General features: G+C 38.1%; 1 protein-coding gene across 1 annotated transcript in view; it reads left to right on the top strand.

The window, feature by feature from the left end:
* LOC126253111 (uncharacterized) overlaps positions 1-15,849 on the top strand; it is an 83,625-nt gene that overhangs the window by 63,187 nt on the left and 4,589 nt on the right. Inside the window, exon 4 of the mRNA XM_049954223.1 lies at positions 2,311-2,613. Coding sequence (XP_049810180.1) covers positions 2,311-2,613 — 303 coding nt within the window. The remainder of the gene's footprint in view (positions 1-2,310; positions 2,614-15,849) is intronic.

Raw genomic sequence — 15,849 nt, 5'->3', positions numbered from 1 at the left:
ACAAAAGTACTTCATCATTCAGAACATCACAATTATGTTGATACGAACTAAGTCCAAAAATAGTCTGTCATATTTAACAGGTTCCAATTGACTGAATGTATAACAAATTTTCTGTTGCCCCTGCAATGTCATAGGCATTGTTACTGCCACTTTCCTCTATTGCACACATCATCTTTCAAAGGTAGAACCTGATGACACAAAGTAAATGGTATAACAACAATAACAATCAATTATTGATAGAATTATTTAATCGGATAGATAAAAAATCTACTCGCCAAATGGCGGCAGAACACATACATAAAAGATCATTGTAACTGGCAAGCTTTTAGAGTGTGTGTGTGTGTGTGTGTGTGTGTGTGTGTGTGTGCGCGCGCGCGCGCCCACACACACACACACACACACACACACACACACACTGCATATTTACCCTGCACAGTGTTCTGATACTTATTAAATGACTTATATTTTGTGGCTAAAATAAAATAAGATCCGTCACAATAGTAAATTATGTAAACTGAAATTTGTATAGAAATAGGTCTAAAATTGTCGACATTATCCCATTCTCCTTTTATAAAAAACAGTTTCACTATTGAGCACTTTAACTGTTCAGGAAACTGACCGTTCCTAAAGGAAAAATTACAAATGTAGCTAAATACAGGGCAGACACATGCAGCACAGTGATTTAGCGTCCTTCTAGTTGCCCTGTCATGTCCATGAGAATCCAGTCTTCAGCAATTTAATTATTGACTTAATGTCCCCTTTGTCAGTTGCACAAAGGTGTGTTACAGATAGCAGTCTTAGAATGCTATTTGCTTAGAGAGTTATATGATTCCCTGTAGAAGTTAAGTGTTTATTCAATGCACATACTATATTCAGAAAATCATTGTTAGATTATGTACATACATCTGCATTATCAGTAACAAAAACATAACATTCATATAGACTATATCCTCGACCCTGTGCTGTTGGCCAGACACTTCCTTCATACTTGACCATATTGTTTTCAATTTATTGCAAGAATAAGCTGAACTATTTGCATACCACATACCTTTTGCATTCCAAATGACATTTTTAACCTTCTTACAGTACTTTTTGTAATGGATTACTGCAGCCCTATTGTGACTATTTCTAACATTTTGATATAATTCCCCATTTTCTGCGTGGTATCCTTATCACATCAGCCAGCCACCAAGGTTGCCTTTGGTAGTATCCTGTTTTAAATGTTCTAGCAAAAATCAGTTTTGAAAGAGCATGAGAAATAATCTATGTCGTCAGCACTTTCAACATCCTGTAATGAGGTTTTAAAAAATCCTCTATTGCTCAGGATTAACATTTCTAAATAGCTGCTAATTATATTTAACATGCATATGTATGTGGGTGTGCATACCCTTTTACTAATGGAATTCTCCTCTAGTAATGAAGAGTGAACAAAAATGTTGTCTGTAGTGGTGCTGTTGTCCCCTTGCATACTGGTTGGAAAAAAATACATTCTGCATCAGATTATGTAAATTTAGAAGCTCTTCCAAGATTCTTTTATTTGTACAATGACTTATAAAATTAATATTAAAGTCAGAACATCCAACTAATTTTTGGTACTTTCTATAAAGTGAACCGAGAACTCTTCCTAGCTTGAACAGAACTGTCTTGAATTCAGGAGTTGAGGACCTATAGATAACTATATACAACTTTAGTTTCACTAAATTTAACTAATTCTGCACAACATTCAGTGACCTTTTAGTCCATTGTTTTGGTACCTCAACAGATTTAAATGGAATATCATTTTTGACATACATGGCCACTCCCCACTCTGCAAAGAGCTCCTTGAAAAATAAACAGCTCATCTGTATCTCAGTATCTTCTTCAACAGCTGGGTTTTAATCATTCCAGGATGAATGATGTGCCCATTTATAACTTTTTTGGTCTCATAATAAAACTCTTATTTAAACGTTAAAGATTTCAGAAATTACATACATATTTTTTAGATTTTTGCTGAACTAATTTTTTTATGTAATTTGCTTGTTATGTATTTATGTATGGGCACAAACATGTTGCTGTAATTTTAGTATGTAAAAAAAAAAACTTTTTAGTTAGGATATCTTGTATATTGATTTATGTTTTTGTTTTATCCTTCTTGCTCACATTTTCCGCTTCAAAGGGAAAAGATGTTTAATTTCTGCTTGTGTATTTTTCATGCTATGCTATGAGAGTTTTGACACATCCATAAAAACAGCACTGTCAAGCAAAATGACATAAATACAGTGTCACCATATATATCTACATTAAGTAATTTTTTATATAAATTTGTGAAAGGTACAATCACGGTGCTGTATCCGAAGAACTAGATCGGCAGTATCAGAGACTTCAGGAACGCTTTGTGGGACGTGAAACTGCATCCAGCTGCAATCCATGGTTTACAACATGGAATGCAAGCAAAAGCTCAGTAAGATACCAACGAAGTCTTGGACAGTCTCCTGGAAGCCGGTTGAGTCATCTTGCTCGCCGTCGACAGTCATTCTCTTCGTGCAACTTGCAGCCTGCCAGTATATCAGGAAAATTGCCTGGAGTTATGCACAGGAGTGCAATAGAGCGTCGTGTTATTATGGTAGATGCAAAGTAAGTAGCACTAAGTGAATTATAGTTTACACATTGGACACTTTTTTCATTTCACTTCAGTTTCAGATGACTCAGAAAATACAACCCTTATTTAAATACTTAATTGAAATGTACTAGCCGGCCGGGGTGGCTGAGCGGTTCTAGGCGCTACAGTCTGGAACCACGCGACCGCTACAGTTTCGAATCTTGCCTCGGGCATGGATGATTGTGATGTCCTTAGGTTAGTTAGGTTTAAGTAGTTCTAAGTTCTAGGGGACTGATGACCTCAGAAGTTAAGTCCCATAGTGCTCAGAGCCATTTTTTTGAAATGTACTATTATTGGAACACAGGACATTAACAGTGATTATTTGAGTGGAATAGATTTCAAGGTCACATCATTGTGCTTTATGCTGCTAGCCTGCAGCACTTTCAGCTTTTTAATGTAATATGTTCATGCTCCAATTTTATGGAAGGTAGAGTAGGTGCTATTCTCCCAGGTTCAGGGTGGTGCAAAAAGAATGCGTGAACTACAAGCTAATGTGATTAGATTTATTTTGATCACATGTAAAATGCATTTGCACCAGTGCACTCTAAAGTTACCCAGTTTAAGAACTGCAGTTATTTTCTTAAAGATAACATTTCATCAGAAAGATCTTCATACACATACATTAGAAGCCTTTCTTTAACTTAACATATATTGCAACCTTCAGATCATCGATTGAACGATGTTCGTGGTATTAAACGTGGCATTTTAAATGACAAAAAAAAAGATGGAAACAGACAGATCTTGTGAGCATGCAGACTAGTGGAGATCGCCGAAACGTGTGATCGAGTATTGAGGAAATACTTATAACAACTGTTGTGGATGCATTAGCCATGTGGACTACAGCTCCATCTCCACAGTGGTTTGTGATACAATTATTTTGGATAGTCTGCTGCCCAGTAGTGACAGTTCCGCTTATTTAAAAAACCGTCCAAGTGAAAGTAAGCTTCATTGCATTATCAAAACATCGTCAGTAGCAAGAACACCAAGTGTTATTTCACAGAACAGTCTCCTTTTGTCAAAAGCCCATTTGTGATGCTTCTATACCATCATTATTTTAGAACATAGATTTTATCTATCCAATTAAATAATTTTGGCAATAATAATTTTTTCCGTTTTACGTTATGTTGTAAGGATGGAAGTGTAACTTTCAGTTCAGGATGCGCTGTAGCAAGCGACGTGACATGCCCAAACGTGTAGCACACTGCATAGTGGAGTGACGAGACTTTGAATAATAGACACACTTACTCTGTTGTCATTTTCTGTAGTTCAGGCGGTACAAGGACAACCAGCTGACTGGATTGACAACTGATCCAGGTGTGCAGAAGGAGTTAACCAAATGAAATATTGCGTTGTGATTAGGTATCGTACCATTAGCCTCAAGACTGAACTGTGTACGGAAAAGCCGTTAAATGGTGATAAAAGATTCATCACTTTTGAAATGATATTCAACAGTGAAAACAAGATGAGGTCCACTGTGCCATTGCTACTGAAATGAATGCCACAACAGGCAAAATAACAGCACTCGGGGTGTGATTGACCGCTTCCTTCCACTTCTCCTCTGCAACTCAAATCCATGCGTTCATTTTGCATCACCCTGTACCAAGGTATGTGGGAATTTATAGCAATGAACTGGCAAACGTAGCAGACAGTGAGATAGGACAATAATACGCACTGTATCACAATGTGAGCTTTCACCTAAGTGTAATAATACCTCATTGTTGCAGTACAAAGCAATGAGTTATTGAAAGAAGGGGTGATTGGAAGTTGCAGAGTTGTGATGTCAGGATATTTCAGCTTATTAGGAAATGTTCTGGTTGCACAAATAACATAAAATTTTACTAAACCCACAAGAATACCCTTTAATCAACTTCGTTGATATTTCAGCATGACCACTGAGAATGCTTTGATTTTGAAGGTTTTATTATGAATTTTACTTCTTTTGGTATCAGCAACATGCATAAAGTACTGAGGTATTTGTCACATTACAGGCATCTTTTTTTACCAATGTTTCATCTACACTTAAAGCTATCTTCTCCTCTTTCTTTCTAGTTCTTTAAGCCTCCTCTTTCTCAATATCACATATTGTTTTTATTTTGTTGCCTGATGTTGCTATCTTCGTTTCATAGTGCATTTTCTTAGATGTCTGGATTATTTTATTTAATGTTATGTAGTATTGATTGTAGTGAACTAAATAATCATCATTGGAGCTGTTCCTGGCTGAAAGATAACAATTTTCTTTTTTGCTACAAGATAATTTTATGCCTTGAGTAATTCATGGTTTTCTTGTAGGCATTTCTTTAATCTGATTTACTTTTAGAGGAAAACAGTTTTCAATCAAGATACTTACTTTATCAATGAATGTGTTGTATTTTTCATTCATCTCCTGAGCACTGTAAAATCTCTCCAGTTCATATCTTTGAACAGTTTGCTAAAATACTTAATTTTTTATATATTAACTGCTCTTCTATACTCAGATTTAGTAGATTTTTTAACGTGCTTAGTGTTTACACTTTGAACAAGTAACTGCATGTTGTGGTCTGGTAGGCTGTTGATTTTTTGGTTTTGTGATACCAGTTGGTTATAAATAAAGTGCAGTTACTCAAGTTTAGGCTGCAATTATTATATGGCAGTGAAACTTGGTAGATATGCTAACACATTAATTTGGAACCAATTTACACTTGGGGGGTGGGGGGAGGCAAAACTAGTTCCAATTTCGACCACCAGATGAAAATCTGGCACTGTACAGCATCCCCTTGGCATCTCTGGTGCACATACTGAACAAATTGTGTAAGCAGCAGTTAATAAAAAAATCAGCATTATGCTTTTCTCACTTGTTTGACCTTTCCTGCTCATTCCCATTCCTAAGCCATTTTATTTGGAAACATTTGTATACATCTTTCTTGCATTCATAGTGTCTGATTTGCACCTGGTGACCAAAATTGGTATTAGTTTTTTGCCAGTGTAAATCAGTTCTGCATTATTGATTTTGTTCGTTTGATTCTGAAAGGTGATTCTGAGCATCAAAATTGAAATTAAAAATGATTTGTATTTTTTTTCAATAAATCTCTTCTCCTTCCTTAATTTTCATAAAATAAAATCCGTGTAAAATACATCAGTGTAGGACTTCTTGTTTCACCAATTACTGCAGATTAGCTTTTCAACGTTTTCAATATCTAAAATCTACATGAATAGTGATTCAGTGATTTATTATTCTTCTGTTACTCATTGATTAAAATAGTTCTTCCCTTTCTGAATGGCGATGTACTTTTGTGATGGGCAAGTGAGTACAAACATCTTGTTTGAGCAGAAGCTAAGCTCATACTAACAAAAAAGTTTACATGAATTAATCTTTGTTCTTCTTTTATGTTGTTATCTTGCTCATCTATGGTTATACGTAGTAATATGGTTCTGTCATGGTATTCTATACAACATTGGTGGCTCCTACTGTGACATAAGAATTTTGGACGTCAGTTTCCATCCACTGCCCAAGGTGTATCTCATACAAATAATAACAATCAAAAACAAATATTTTAATGTACAGAACATTCTGGTCGAGAGTTACGAATTATTTAGGAATAAAGGAGACGACTCACTGAAAGGCAGAAGTGCTGCTTCATCAGTAGGTTCACAAACAAAAGGTAGAGAGCTTGGCTAGCTTTCAAATTGCACTACCTGATAAATCTTGCATGTTGTGCTCTGCTTCATGTTGTGCCACTGGATGTTCCACCTTGTTTTTGGCAACAGTTTGGCAGTGGCCATTCATTCTAGTTGACAGCTGGTTGGTTGTCATACCAATGTAAAACGCTGTGCAGTGGTTGCGGCAGAGCTGGTATGTAACGTGGCTGATTTCACAGGTGGCCTGGCATCTGATGGGGTACAATAAGCCTGTGACGGGACTAGAGTTGGTGGTGCTGGATGACTGGATTGGATGGGTGTTGCATCTGGGTCTTCCACAGGGCTATGATCCTTGTGGGAGGGGATTGGGGGTGGTAGTTGCATAGGAGTGGAGTAGGATGTTGTGGAGGTTGGGTGGGTGGCGGAACACCACTTTGGGAGAGGCTATAAATATCTGGAGTAGGATGTCCCTCATATCAGGGCAGGATGATAAATAATCAAAACCCTGACGAAGGACATGGTTCAGTCATTCCAGTCCGGTTGGTTTTGGGTGACTGGGGGGGGGGGGGGGGGGGGGGGACGACTTCTTTATGGTTGGTTCTTGGAACGGATGTGAGGATCCTGATCCTGATCCTGTGTGTGTGTGTGTGTGTGCGTGTGCGTGTGCGTGTGCGTGTGCGTGTGCGTGTGTGTGTGTGTGTGTGTGTTTCCTACGAGCTTGAAAAAGAATGTGAATTCCAAAAGCTAGCTAGACTTTGTACCTTTTGTTTGTGTACCTATCGGCGACACAGCACTTCTGGCTTTCAGTGAATGGTCTCTTTTATTCCTAAATAATTCGTAAAACAAATATTTTAATGTATATAAGATATCATGTACAAATAAATAACAACTTTTTGGACTGTTGTTATCCAATTTAATCGTTATTAAAATTGTAATAAAATTAGTTGTGTGCACACTTGTTATTTTGTAGACAACGAAGGTACAGAAAATTTCACATCTCTAAAAGTTTATGAGAAAATTCCCAAATTTAAATCAGACAAATTCTGTATCCACACAATTTGGTTAAAAATATTATCAATGGCTGTCTTAGAGAATTTAACTATCGTAGTTGGAAAATTTACTGTAGGTGATTGACTGACAATGTTACTGACTGTAATGAATGTTTACTGGAAGACTTTTTATGATGATCTGTGTAGTCACAGGCAACCACAATTTCTTTGTTTTTCACTGTTAAATAGACCAGTAGGGCTTTTCTACACCTACATCTACGCTCTGCAAACCACCGTGAGGTGCATGGTAGAGTGTACATCCCATTGTACCAGTTATTAGGGTTTCTTCCTGTTCCATTCATGTATGGTGTGCAGGAAGAATGATCATTTGAATGCTTCCGTGTTTGCAGTAATTATTCTAACCTTATCTTCATGATACCTACGTGAGTGATATGTAGGGGGTTGTAGTATGTTCCTAGAGTAATCATTTAAAACTGGCGCTTAAAACTTTGTTAGTAGACTTTCTGGAGATAGTTTACGTCTATCTTCAAGAGTCTTCCAGCTCAGTTCCTTGAGTGTCTTTGTGCCACTCTCCTACAGATTAAGCAAACCTATGACCAATCGTATAATCGTATTAGCCTTCTCTGTATGCATTCAATGTCCCTGTTAGTCCTATGTGGAACGAGACCCACACACTTGATTCTAGTACTTGTTGCATGAGTGATTTGTAAGCAGTCTCCGTTGTAGACTGATTGTACTTCCCCCGTATTCTACCAATAAACTGAAGTCTACTGCCTGCTTTACCCACAACTGAACCTTTGTGATCATTCCATTTCATATCCCTGCGGAGTGTTACGTCCAGGTATTTGTGTGAGTTGGCAGATTCCAACAGTGACTCATCAATATTATAGTCATAGGATACTACATTGTTTTGTTTTGTGAAGTGCAAAATTTTACATTTCTGAACACTTAAAGCAAGTAGTCTATCTCTGCACCACATTGATATCTTATCAAGATCTGACTGAATATTCATGCAGCTTCTTTCAGGTAGCATTTTATTATAGATAACTGTATCATCTGCAAAAAGCCTGGTTTTACTGTTAACATTGTCAGCTAGGTCATTAATATACAATATAAACAGCAAGGGTCCCAACTTATTTTCCTGGGGACACACCCGAAGTTACTTCTACATATGATGATGACTGTCCACCCAAGATAATATACTATGCCCTCCCTCCCAAAAAGTCCTCAATCCAGTCACAAATTTCACTTGGTATGCCATATGATCGTACTTTTGACAATAAGCATAGGTGCGGTACTGAGTCAAATGCTTTTCGGGAATCAAGGAACACTGTGTTTCGCTTGTGACAGTGCATTTCCCTAAGTTATCTGCTATTAGCCCAGATAGTTTTCCCTTCCCTTTCCTGTTGAGGTGAAAGCTGTACCTAGTGTAGTCTCATCTATTGATAGTATCTGCGGGAACAAACCAATGTGAGGTGCCATAGCTGATGCAAGCAGCCTATCCAACTCCAAATTAACTCTTGTGATGGAAGAGTTCAAGTGAGGTCAATAATGCCAACCCAAAAGTGACACAAATCTGACATTGGTATGCTTCATTGCTGACACTATCTTTATCAAATCACACTTTATAGAATAGATACAATCTCTGTCAGTTCTATTACCTGACCTCCCACTATGACCAAGATACCTTCCTCTGTAAAATCTTTACATAATGGGTCTTTATCCTACATCTCATAATCAAGACCACCACTAGGTTGAAAAAAGTTTGTGAAATGGTACTCTGGACTTATATTATCCTGTAGCAGTTGTCCAACACCTCTATCATGTGAACTAACTAACAACAATATTTTCTTTGTCCTTAAAGATTTTTCTACCTTCTTATTTTTCAGATTCTTTTTGAAAGTGTGTTGTGCTCTTTCTACAGCTGCATATACACGAGGCTCATCTGTGTCTGACTGGTGCAACAAGACAAATCTATTTTTCACATTGATCATAACAATGTCTCGTATAGTCTTCTGTCTGTTACTTCTATTAACTGTAGCCACTTCCTACCTCTTTGTACCTTTCTCCTTCCTTAACCTGGCCAGATCTTTCCTTTAGTTAGCTTGAAGAACTGTAATACCAGGCCTCATTTATTTTGCCACTACCCACAATACAGTACACTAATGGATAAAACTATGGAAACTGTCATATCACACCCTGGAGCTAACTATCTTATGGCAAGTCAAGCACTTCTCACTCGTGGTAAACTACATAATTATGCTTAGAATAAATTGATGAGTATTGAATAAACCTCAAGAATTTGTTCAGAAAATTAAGCCTAAGAACAAGAAATACTTTACAACTTTGCCAAATCAGGAGATTTAAATTTTTGCTATTTCCCCTTAATGTACATTAGATAATAAAATGGTTAATACTATTTAGTTATCTAGAACGGTAATAAAGAATAGTGTCCCTGTTTGTCATAACTAGAAATGTAAATGAAAACAAACATAGGTTAAAAATACGCAATTTACTGCCTATACAAACTTTTCAATACTTTGTCATAATACATATAAAAGAGTGAAACATTTGACAGTTGCTTTACAAAACATATTAATACATCTATATCCTGTCTAATATTCACTTAAATAACTTTTATTACAAGATTAACCACTTTTCTTTACACGAGTACTTACAAACAAACATATGGCTGCCTCCAGAGCTGCCAACTGTCTCAGTGATGCTCATTTAATTTAAGTGCGATACAGTGAAATGACATTACATTAATGTATTACAATGCTAATTCTAATTTTACATTAACCTAAAACATTAAAAGTTTCTGTGAAGATTATATAATAGAAGGAGTTGCCCAATAGAAAGTGCTTTAATTCAGTCTTAAGCTCAATTACATTATCTACATGACATTTGCGTGCTCAGGTAGGTTGTCAAATACATGTGTATGCATGTATTTGGTTCCATTCAGGACTAACATTAACTCCTCAAGGTCTTTGTAGGGGTTGTTTTTGGTTTTATTATTATATTCATGCTTTTTCACTATTTTTGTAGTGAAGGAATATTTCAGTGACAAAGGACCTTAATGAATATATGTATTGTGAAGTATTTGTCAGAATACCTAGTTTTTTGAAGAGGGTCTTTGCAGGATGTTCCTGAATTAACAGCAGATATAATTCTTATGTCATACTTGTGTGTTTTGAAAATATTATCCGTGTAACTTGAATTTCCCCAGAAAAAAATTCTTTACTCATTAATGTGGACATGAAAAATTCACATATTTGCAATAAATGCGAATATAGATGTGAATTCTACCTCAGAATGCAAGAACTCAAAATTATTTAATAGATGATATTTCATAGTAAATTGTATCCAGATGAAAAATTTTATCAGAGATAGTTTGAAATAGCCTTATTTTCTGCATGTAAGTATTGAAAATGTCACCAGTTTGGTTACTAATATTGCACATCATCTGGCTAAGTCTAGTTTGGAAAGATAATGTGCATAAGAACATGCTAGCAAAATAAAAAAGTGCACAAATACAGATGACATATCTGTACACTCTATTCTCTGGTGCCATGCCAGTTGTGGGTGATAGGATAAGTTGCATTATGCAACTAAGTTGCATAATGGCTCTAAACACTATGGGACTTAAAATCTGAGGTCATCAGTCCCCTAGACGTAGAACTACTTAAATCTAACTAACCTAAGGACATGACACACATCCATGTCCGAGGCAGGATTCAAACCTGCGACCGTAGCAGCAGCGCGATTCCGGGCTGAAGCACCTACAACCGCTCGACCACAATTCTTAAGGAACTGTAGTTTATCTGCTTAGGATGTGTTCAAAGCTAAATTGTCTGCTACTGACAGAAAAAACCTTCTACAATTTTAGGACTACCTTTGATCAGGTCATTTTACCTGTGAAGAAATTTCTTCATTTTCTTGGTTTGGCTTCACTGTCTCATTTCTTATTATGTTCAAAATAACTTTTTATATTGTTGCTGGCAGAGTTTATCTTTTCTTGAAGGTGCAAACATTTTGATGTTTAGATGATTTTGCATTAAATTTTACAGTACAGTTTTGCCTGGTATTCTGATCCCATTTGTAATCCAGAGTTTAGGTGTATTTAATCTGCTTCCTTTGGTTGATTAATTAGGGAAATAGTTTCAAAGTAGACTGTGTAACAGAATACATTACATTTTTTGTTTACAACAGGGGTGTTGTGTACTTTTTTCCAGCCTGTATTTCACATATTCTTGAATTCCTTAATCCTTTTTTTAAATTTTTTACTCATGTAGTTTTCCAATTCTTTTTATTTATGTCATGCGCTCTGATATTGAACATCACCACTATCATGGTCTGGGAGACCATTAACTATGGGGCTACGGCTACACTATGACTTTGCAGTCTCATTGCATCTATAAAAAAATTGTCATAGCAGAGCTGCTGGTTCTCAGAACTCTTGTTGAAAATTGTATGAGGGGAGCTAGATTACATGAACTGGCAAGGGACTAAAGTGTAACTCTAGATTAGATATGCTCTAAAACATTCAAATTAAAATCTCCACCTAATGTTACCTCATAGTATTTGGAAGTCGCTGCGTGGTCTGATGCGCATTGCCATGGTTGGTGCGGCCACCCCCATTGGAGGTTCGAGTCCTCCCTCGAGCATGGATGTGTGTGTTGTCCTTAGTGCAAGTTAGTTTAAGATAGATTAAGTAGTGTGTAAGCCTAGGGATCGATGACCTCAGCAGTTTGGTCCTATAGAAGCTTACCACAAATTTCCAAAATTTGGAAGTCAAAAAGTTAAATAACATATCAAGTTGTTTCATAAATAATTCAAAATTACTAGATGGAGTCCTGTACATTGTGACTGTTATTATTAACTGTCCACAACACAGGCTTCAAAATGCTGAGCCCTCTAAACTCTACGAGTATCAATGTTTTCATGTTTATCGCCCTTTCTAATGTAAATGGCAACTCCCCCTTTCTTCACACCTAATGTACAGTAACTGAATGCTAAGTTATATCTATCCATATTCAGCCTTCCTGTATCCATTGTCAAATGGTTTTTAAAAACACGTATTAGAGCTATGTGATTTGGAGACTGCATTTCATCTAAAGACATCAGAATTTCATCAATTTTGTTTTTTGACACACTGATATTTTGATGCTGTACATTTAAATTTAATCTCTCTTTTACCTTCATGTATTTTATGCTGAAAATTAATCAATGGAAATTTGAGGTAGGAATAACAACGATTAAGGAAAAGATGGAATTCTACTTACTGTAAAGATAACATGCTAAGTTGCAGGCAGGCACCATAAAAAGTTACACATAAGCATTCATCTGTAGCCATCGTCAGAAACACACACTATTCATTCACTCAAGCAAGCTCACCTCGTGCACATGATTGCCATCTCCAACAGCTCGGGTCGTAATGCAACTGTCAACGTGGGATGCAAGAAGCAGTCTGAAGGGTGCGTAGAAGGGGAAGGGATAGTAGTGTGTGGGTGGGAAGAGAGACAGATGCTGTCTGGTGGAGTGTGCAGGGACTAGACTGCCAACAGATGCAGCCTCAGGAGGTTGTGGGGAAAAAAGAAGCAAAAAAGGAGAGGAGTGGGGAAAGATGGGTGGATGCGTTGGCAGAGGGTTGCAAATAAACAGGGTGGGAGATAAGAATGGGGAGGAGAGAAGACAGAGGTGGTGGAAACTTTTGAGTGGAGGGTGTAGGGACAATATGTTACTGGAAGGTGATGCTGGGATAATTATGGGACTGTAGAATGTGTTGTAAGGATAACTCCCATCTGTGAAATTTAGAAAGCTGGTGGTGGAGGGGATAATCCATATGGCTCAGGTGGTGAAGCAGCCACTGAAGTCAATTCTGTTATGTTCAGCTGCATGTTGTGCTACAGGGTAGTCTACTGTGCTCTTGGCCGCAGTTTGGTGGTGGCCATTCATCCTGGTGGACAGCTTGTTGGTAGTCATAACAATATAAAAAGCTGTGCAATGATTGCAGCACAGCTGGTAAATGACATGGCTGCTTTCACAGGTGACTAGGCCCCTGATGATCCCTTTGGTAAGGGGTTGAGATTGGAATTGGGTGTGGGAGTGACATAGGGATGGACTAGGATGTTGTGAAGGTTGGGTGGATGACAGAGCACCACTTTAGCAATAGTGGGGAAGATCTCGGGTAGGAGTCCCTCATTTCAGGGCACAACGATAGGTAATGAAAGCCCCTGCAAAGGATGTGGTTATGTTGATCCAGTCCACAGTGGTACGGGGTGATGAAGGGGGCACTCCTTTGTGGCTGATTCTTGAGGGTGGTGGGAGGATTGGGGGTGTGACTGGAAATGACACTGGAGATATGTTTGCAGACAAGGTCTGGGGCCTTGGTGAGACCCTCAGTATACTGGGCAAGAAGTTCCTGTCCCCAGGTAGTCAGGCACTATGAGAGGGATTTTGTGGTGTGAAACTGATGACAGCTGTCAAAATGCAGGTACTGTTGATGGTTGGTGGCTTTAACGTGGACAGAGGTGCAGATGAAGTCGTGAGAGGAGGAGGTCAATATCTAGGTACTGTTGATGGATTTAATGTGAACAGAGGCGCAGATGGAGTCATCAGAGAGGAGGAGGTCAACAACTAGGTAGGTGGCATGCAGGGTTGAGGAGAACCAGGTGAAGCAAATGAGAGAGTGCGTTAAAGATTGTGAAGGAATGAGGATAGAGTGTCTTGGCTATGAGTCCAGATCATGAAGATGATATCAGTAAACCTGAATCAGGCTAGGGTTTTGGCATTTTTGGGGCTAGGAAGGTCTCCTCTAGTTTACCCATAAACAGGTTGGCATAGGGGGTGCCATGCAGGTGCCCATGGCTGTGATGAGGATATATTTGTATACCTTCCCTTTAAAGGAGTTGTAGTTGTGGGTTAGGATAAAATTAATAATGTGTATGAGGACTGAGGTAGTGGGTTTGGAATCTGATGGACATTGGGGAAGGTATTGTTCAATAGCAGTCAGACTATGAGCATGAGGGTTGTTGGTGTATAGGGAGGTGGCATCAACAGTGACGAGTAGGAATCCAGGAGGTAAATGGGTGGAAATGGTGGAGAGTTTGTGAAGGAAGTGATTGTTATCTTTGACATAGGAGGCTAGATTATGAGCAACTGGTTGGAGGTATCAGTCGGTGAGGCCCGAATTTCTTTCAGTATGGGCCCAATAACCGATCGCAATGGGGCATCATGGATTGTTGGGTTTGTGGATTTTGGTGAGCATGTTTAAGCCTGCATCTATCAGAACCAGTTGAACTAACTCCATATTGACCCATCTCAAAGAGCTGTTCAGATGAGCCAGTCAAAAGTTCTCAAAACAGGAATAAACTCAACATTTGTATGGCTATCTGTACCAGGTCATTCTTCATAATGTAGCCATAGCCCCAGTCAGCACTGTTTCCTGCTCCATCTACTTTACAACATTGTATTCTTTTCCAAAATCTGTGCACAAACAACCTACTGTATATCCTGTATATCCCCTATCATGTGGCCGAGACTTGCACTTGACTTGAAAAAATTTGGGACCAGATACTTGTTTCCTAGCACCCCATGTAACGTCTGGCATATAGTTCTTCCATGACTGCTGTACCTTTGCTACTCGTACATCTACTGAAGTTAAAGTTTAAGTTTGTGCTACTTGCTTCTGATTGGACACTGGTCTCTGGGACAAGGATTCCTTCTCCAACGAGACCCGCTAATGTGCAATACTTTTGCCATATGGCTATCTATATGCAATGTTGTGGAAGGTTTCACCCAGTTTTCTAATGAGAAGACAGTTCATTAGTTTTCCTGGGGAAAGTGACCACTAAGTGGGAAATGCTCAGGACACTTATAGTCAGCATGTTGGCTTTTGTACAGAATAGTCATCAACCCGTCTGGAATCAGCCATTTATCTGTAGGATGTTTTCAGGCTACATCTGTTTGTACACTTTTTTATTGACATTTTCACTAATTTATTTTTATTTCTACTTTGATGAACTGTAATTTAGCATAATTATGCCTTTAGCATAGGTTTTACTGACATCCCTCGTGTGTGCTCCTTGTCTCAGTGCTATTTGTTTTCAGCTGTACAGTGTAGAGTGCTTGAAAATTGTTGTTTTCTCTTTCTTTTCTCTCCCCCCCCCCTCCCCTCCCCCCATTTGATAGCAGTATTTGCTTTAGCACTACCTTAGCATCTCAAATGCACTGTAGTTGTTAATAGCTCACTGTACCATCAATCTCTTGGCATGATATATTTTCTGCTGTACAATTTGGTTTGATGATCACCTGTAGCCTCCACAGAAGAGACAACTGATACCATTCTCATGTGCTTTATTTCACCTCCAGTATATTGTACATGTATGTCATATACTGCCTGGACAGGAGATTATTGGACACGGCAGTTTCTTAGGGTAATAAAAAAATAATTGCTAAAATAAGTTGCTAATTGGGTCTTCACCTTGCAGTGGTTTTGTTTCTCTTTTTCTGTATACTGTGTTTTTAAAAATGAGTATCATTGCTACCCAGACTTCATACTGAAATGAGTGCTAAATGATAAAT

Source organism: Schistocerca nitens, chromosome 4 (assembly GCF_023898315.1).
Source record: "Schistocerca nitens isolate TAMUIC-IGC-003100 chromosome 4, iqSchNite1.1, whole genome shotgun sequence".
Lineage (NCBI taxonomy): Eukaryota > Metazoa > Arthropoda > Insecta > Orthoptera > Acrididae > Schistocerca > Schistocerca nitens.
The sequence above is the reverse complement of the archived record's forward strand: the minus strand, read 5'-3'. Positions and strand labels throughout refer to the sequence as shown.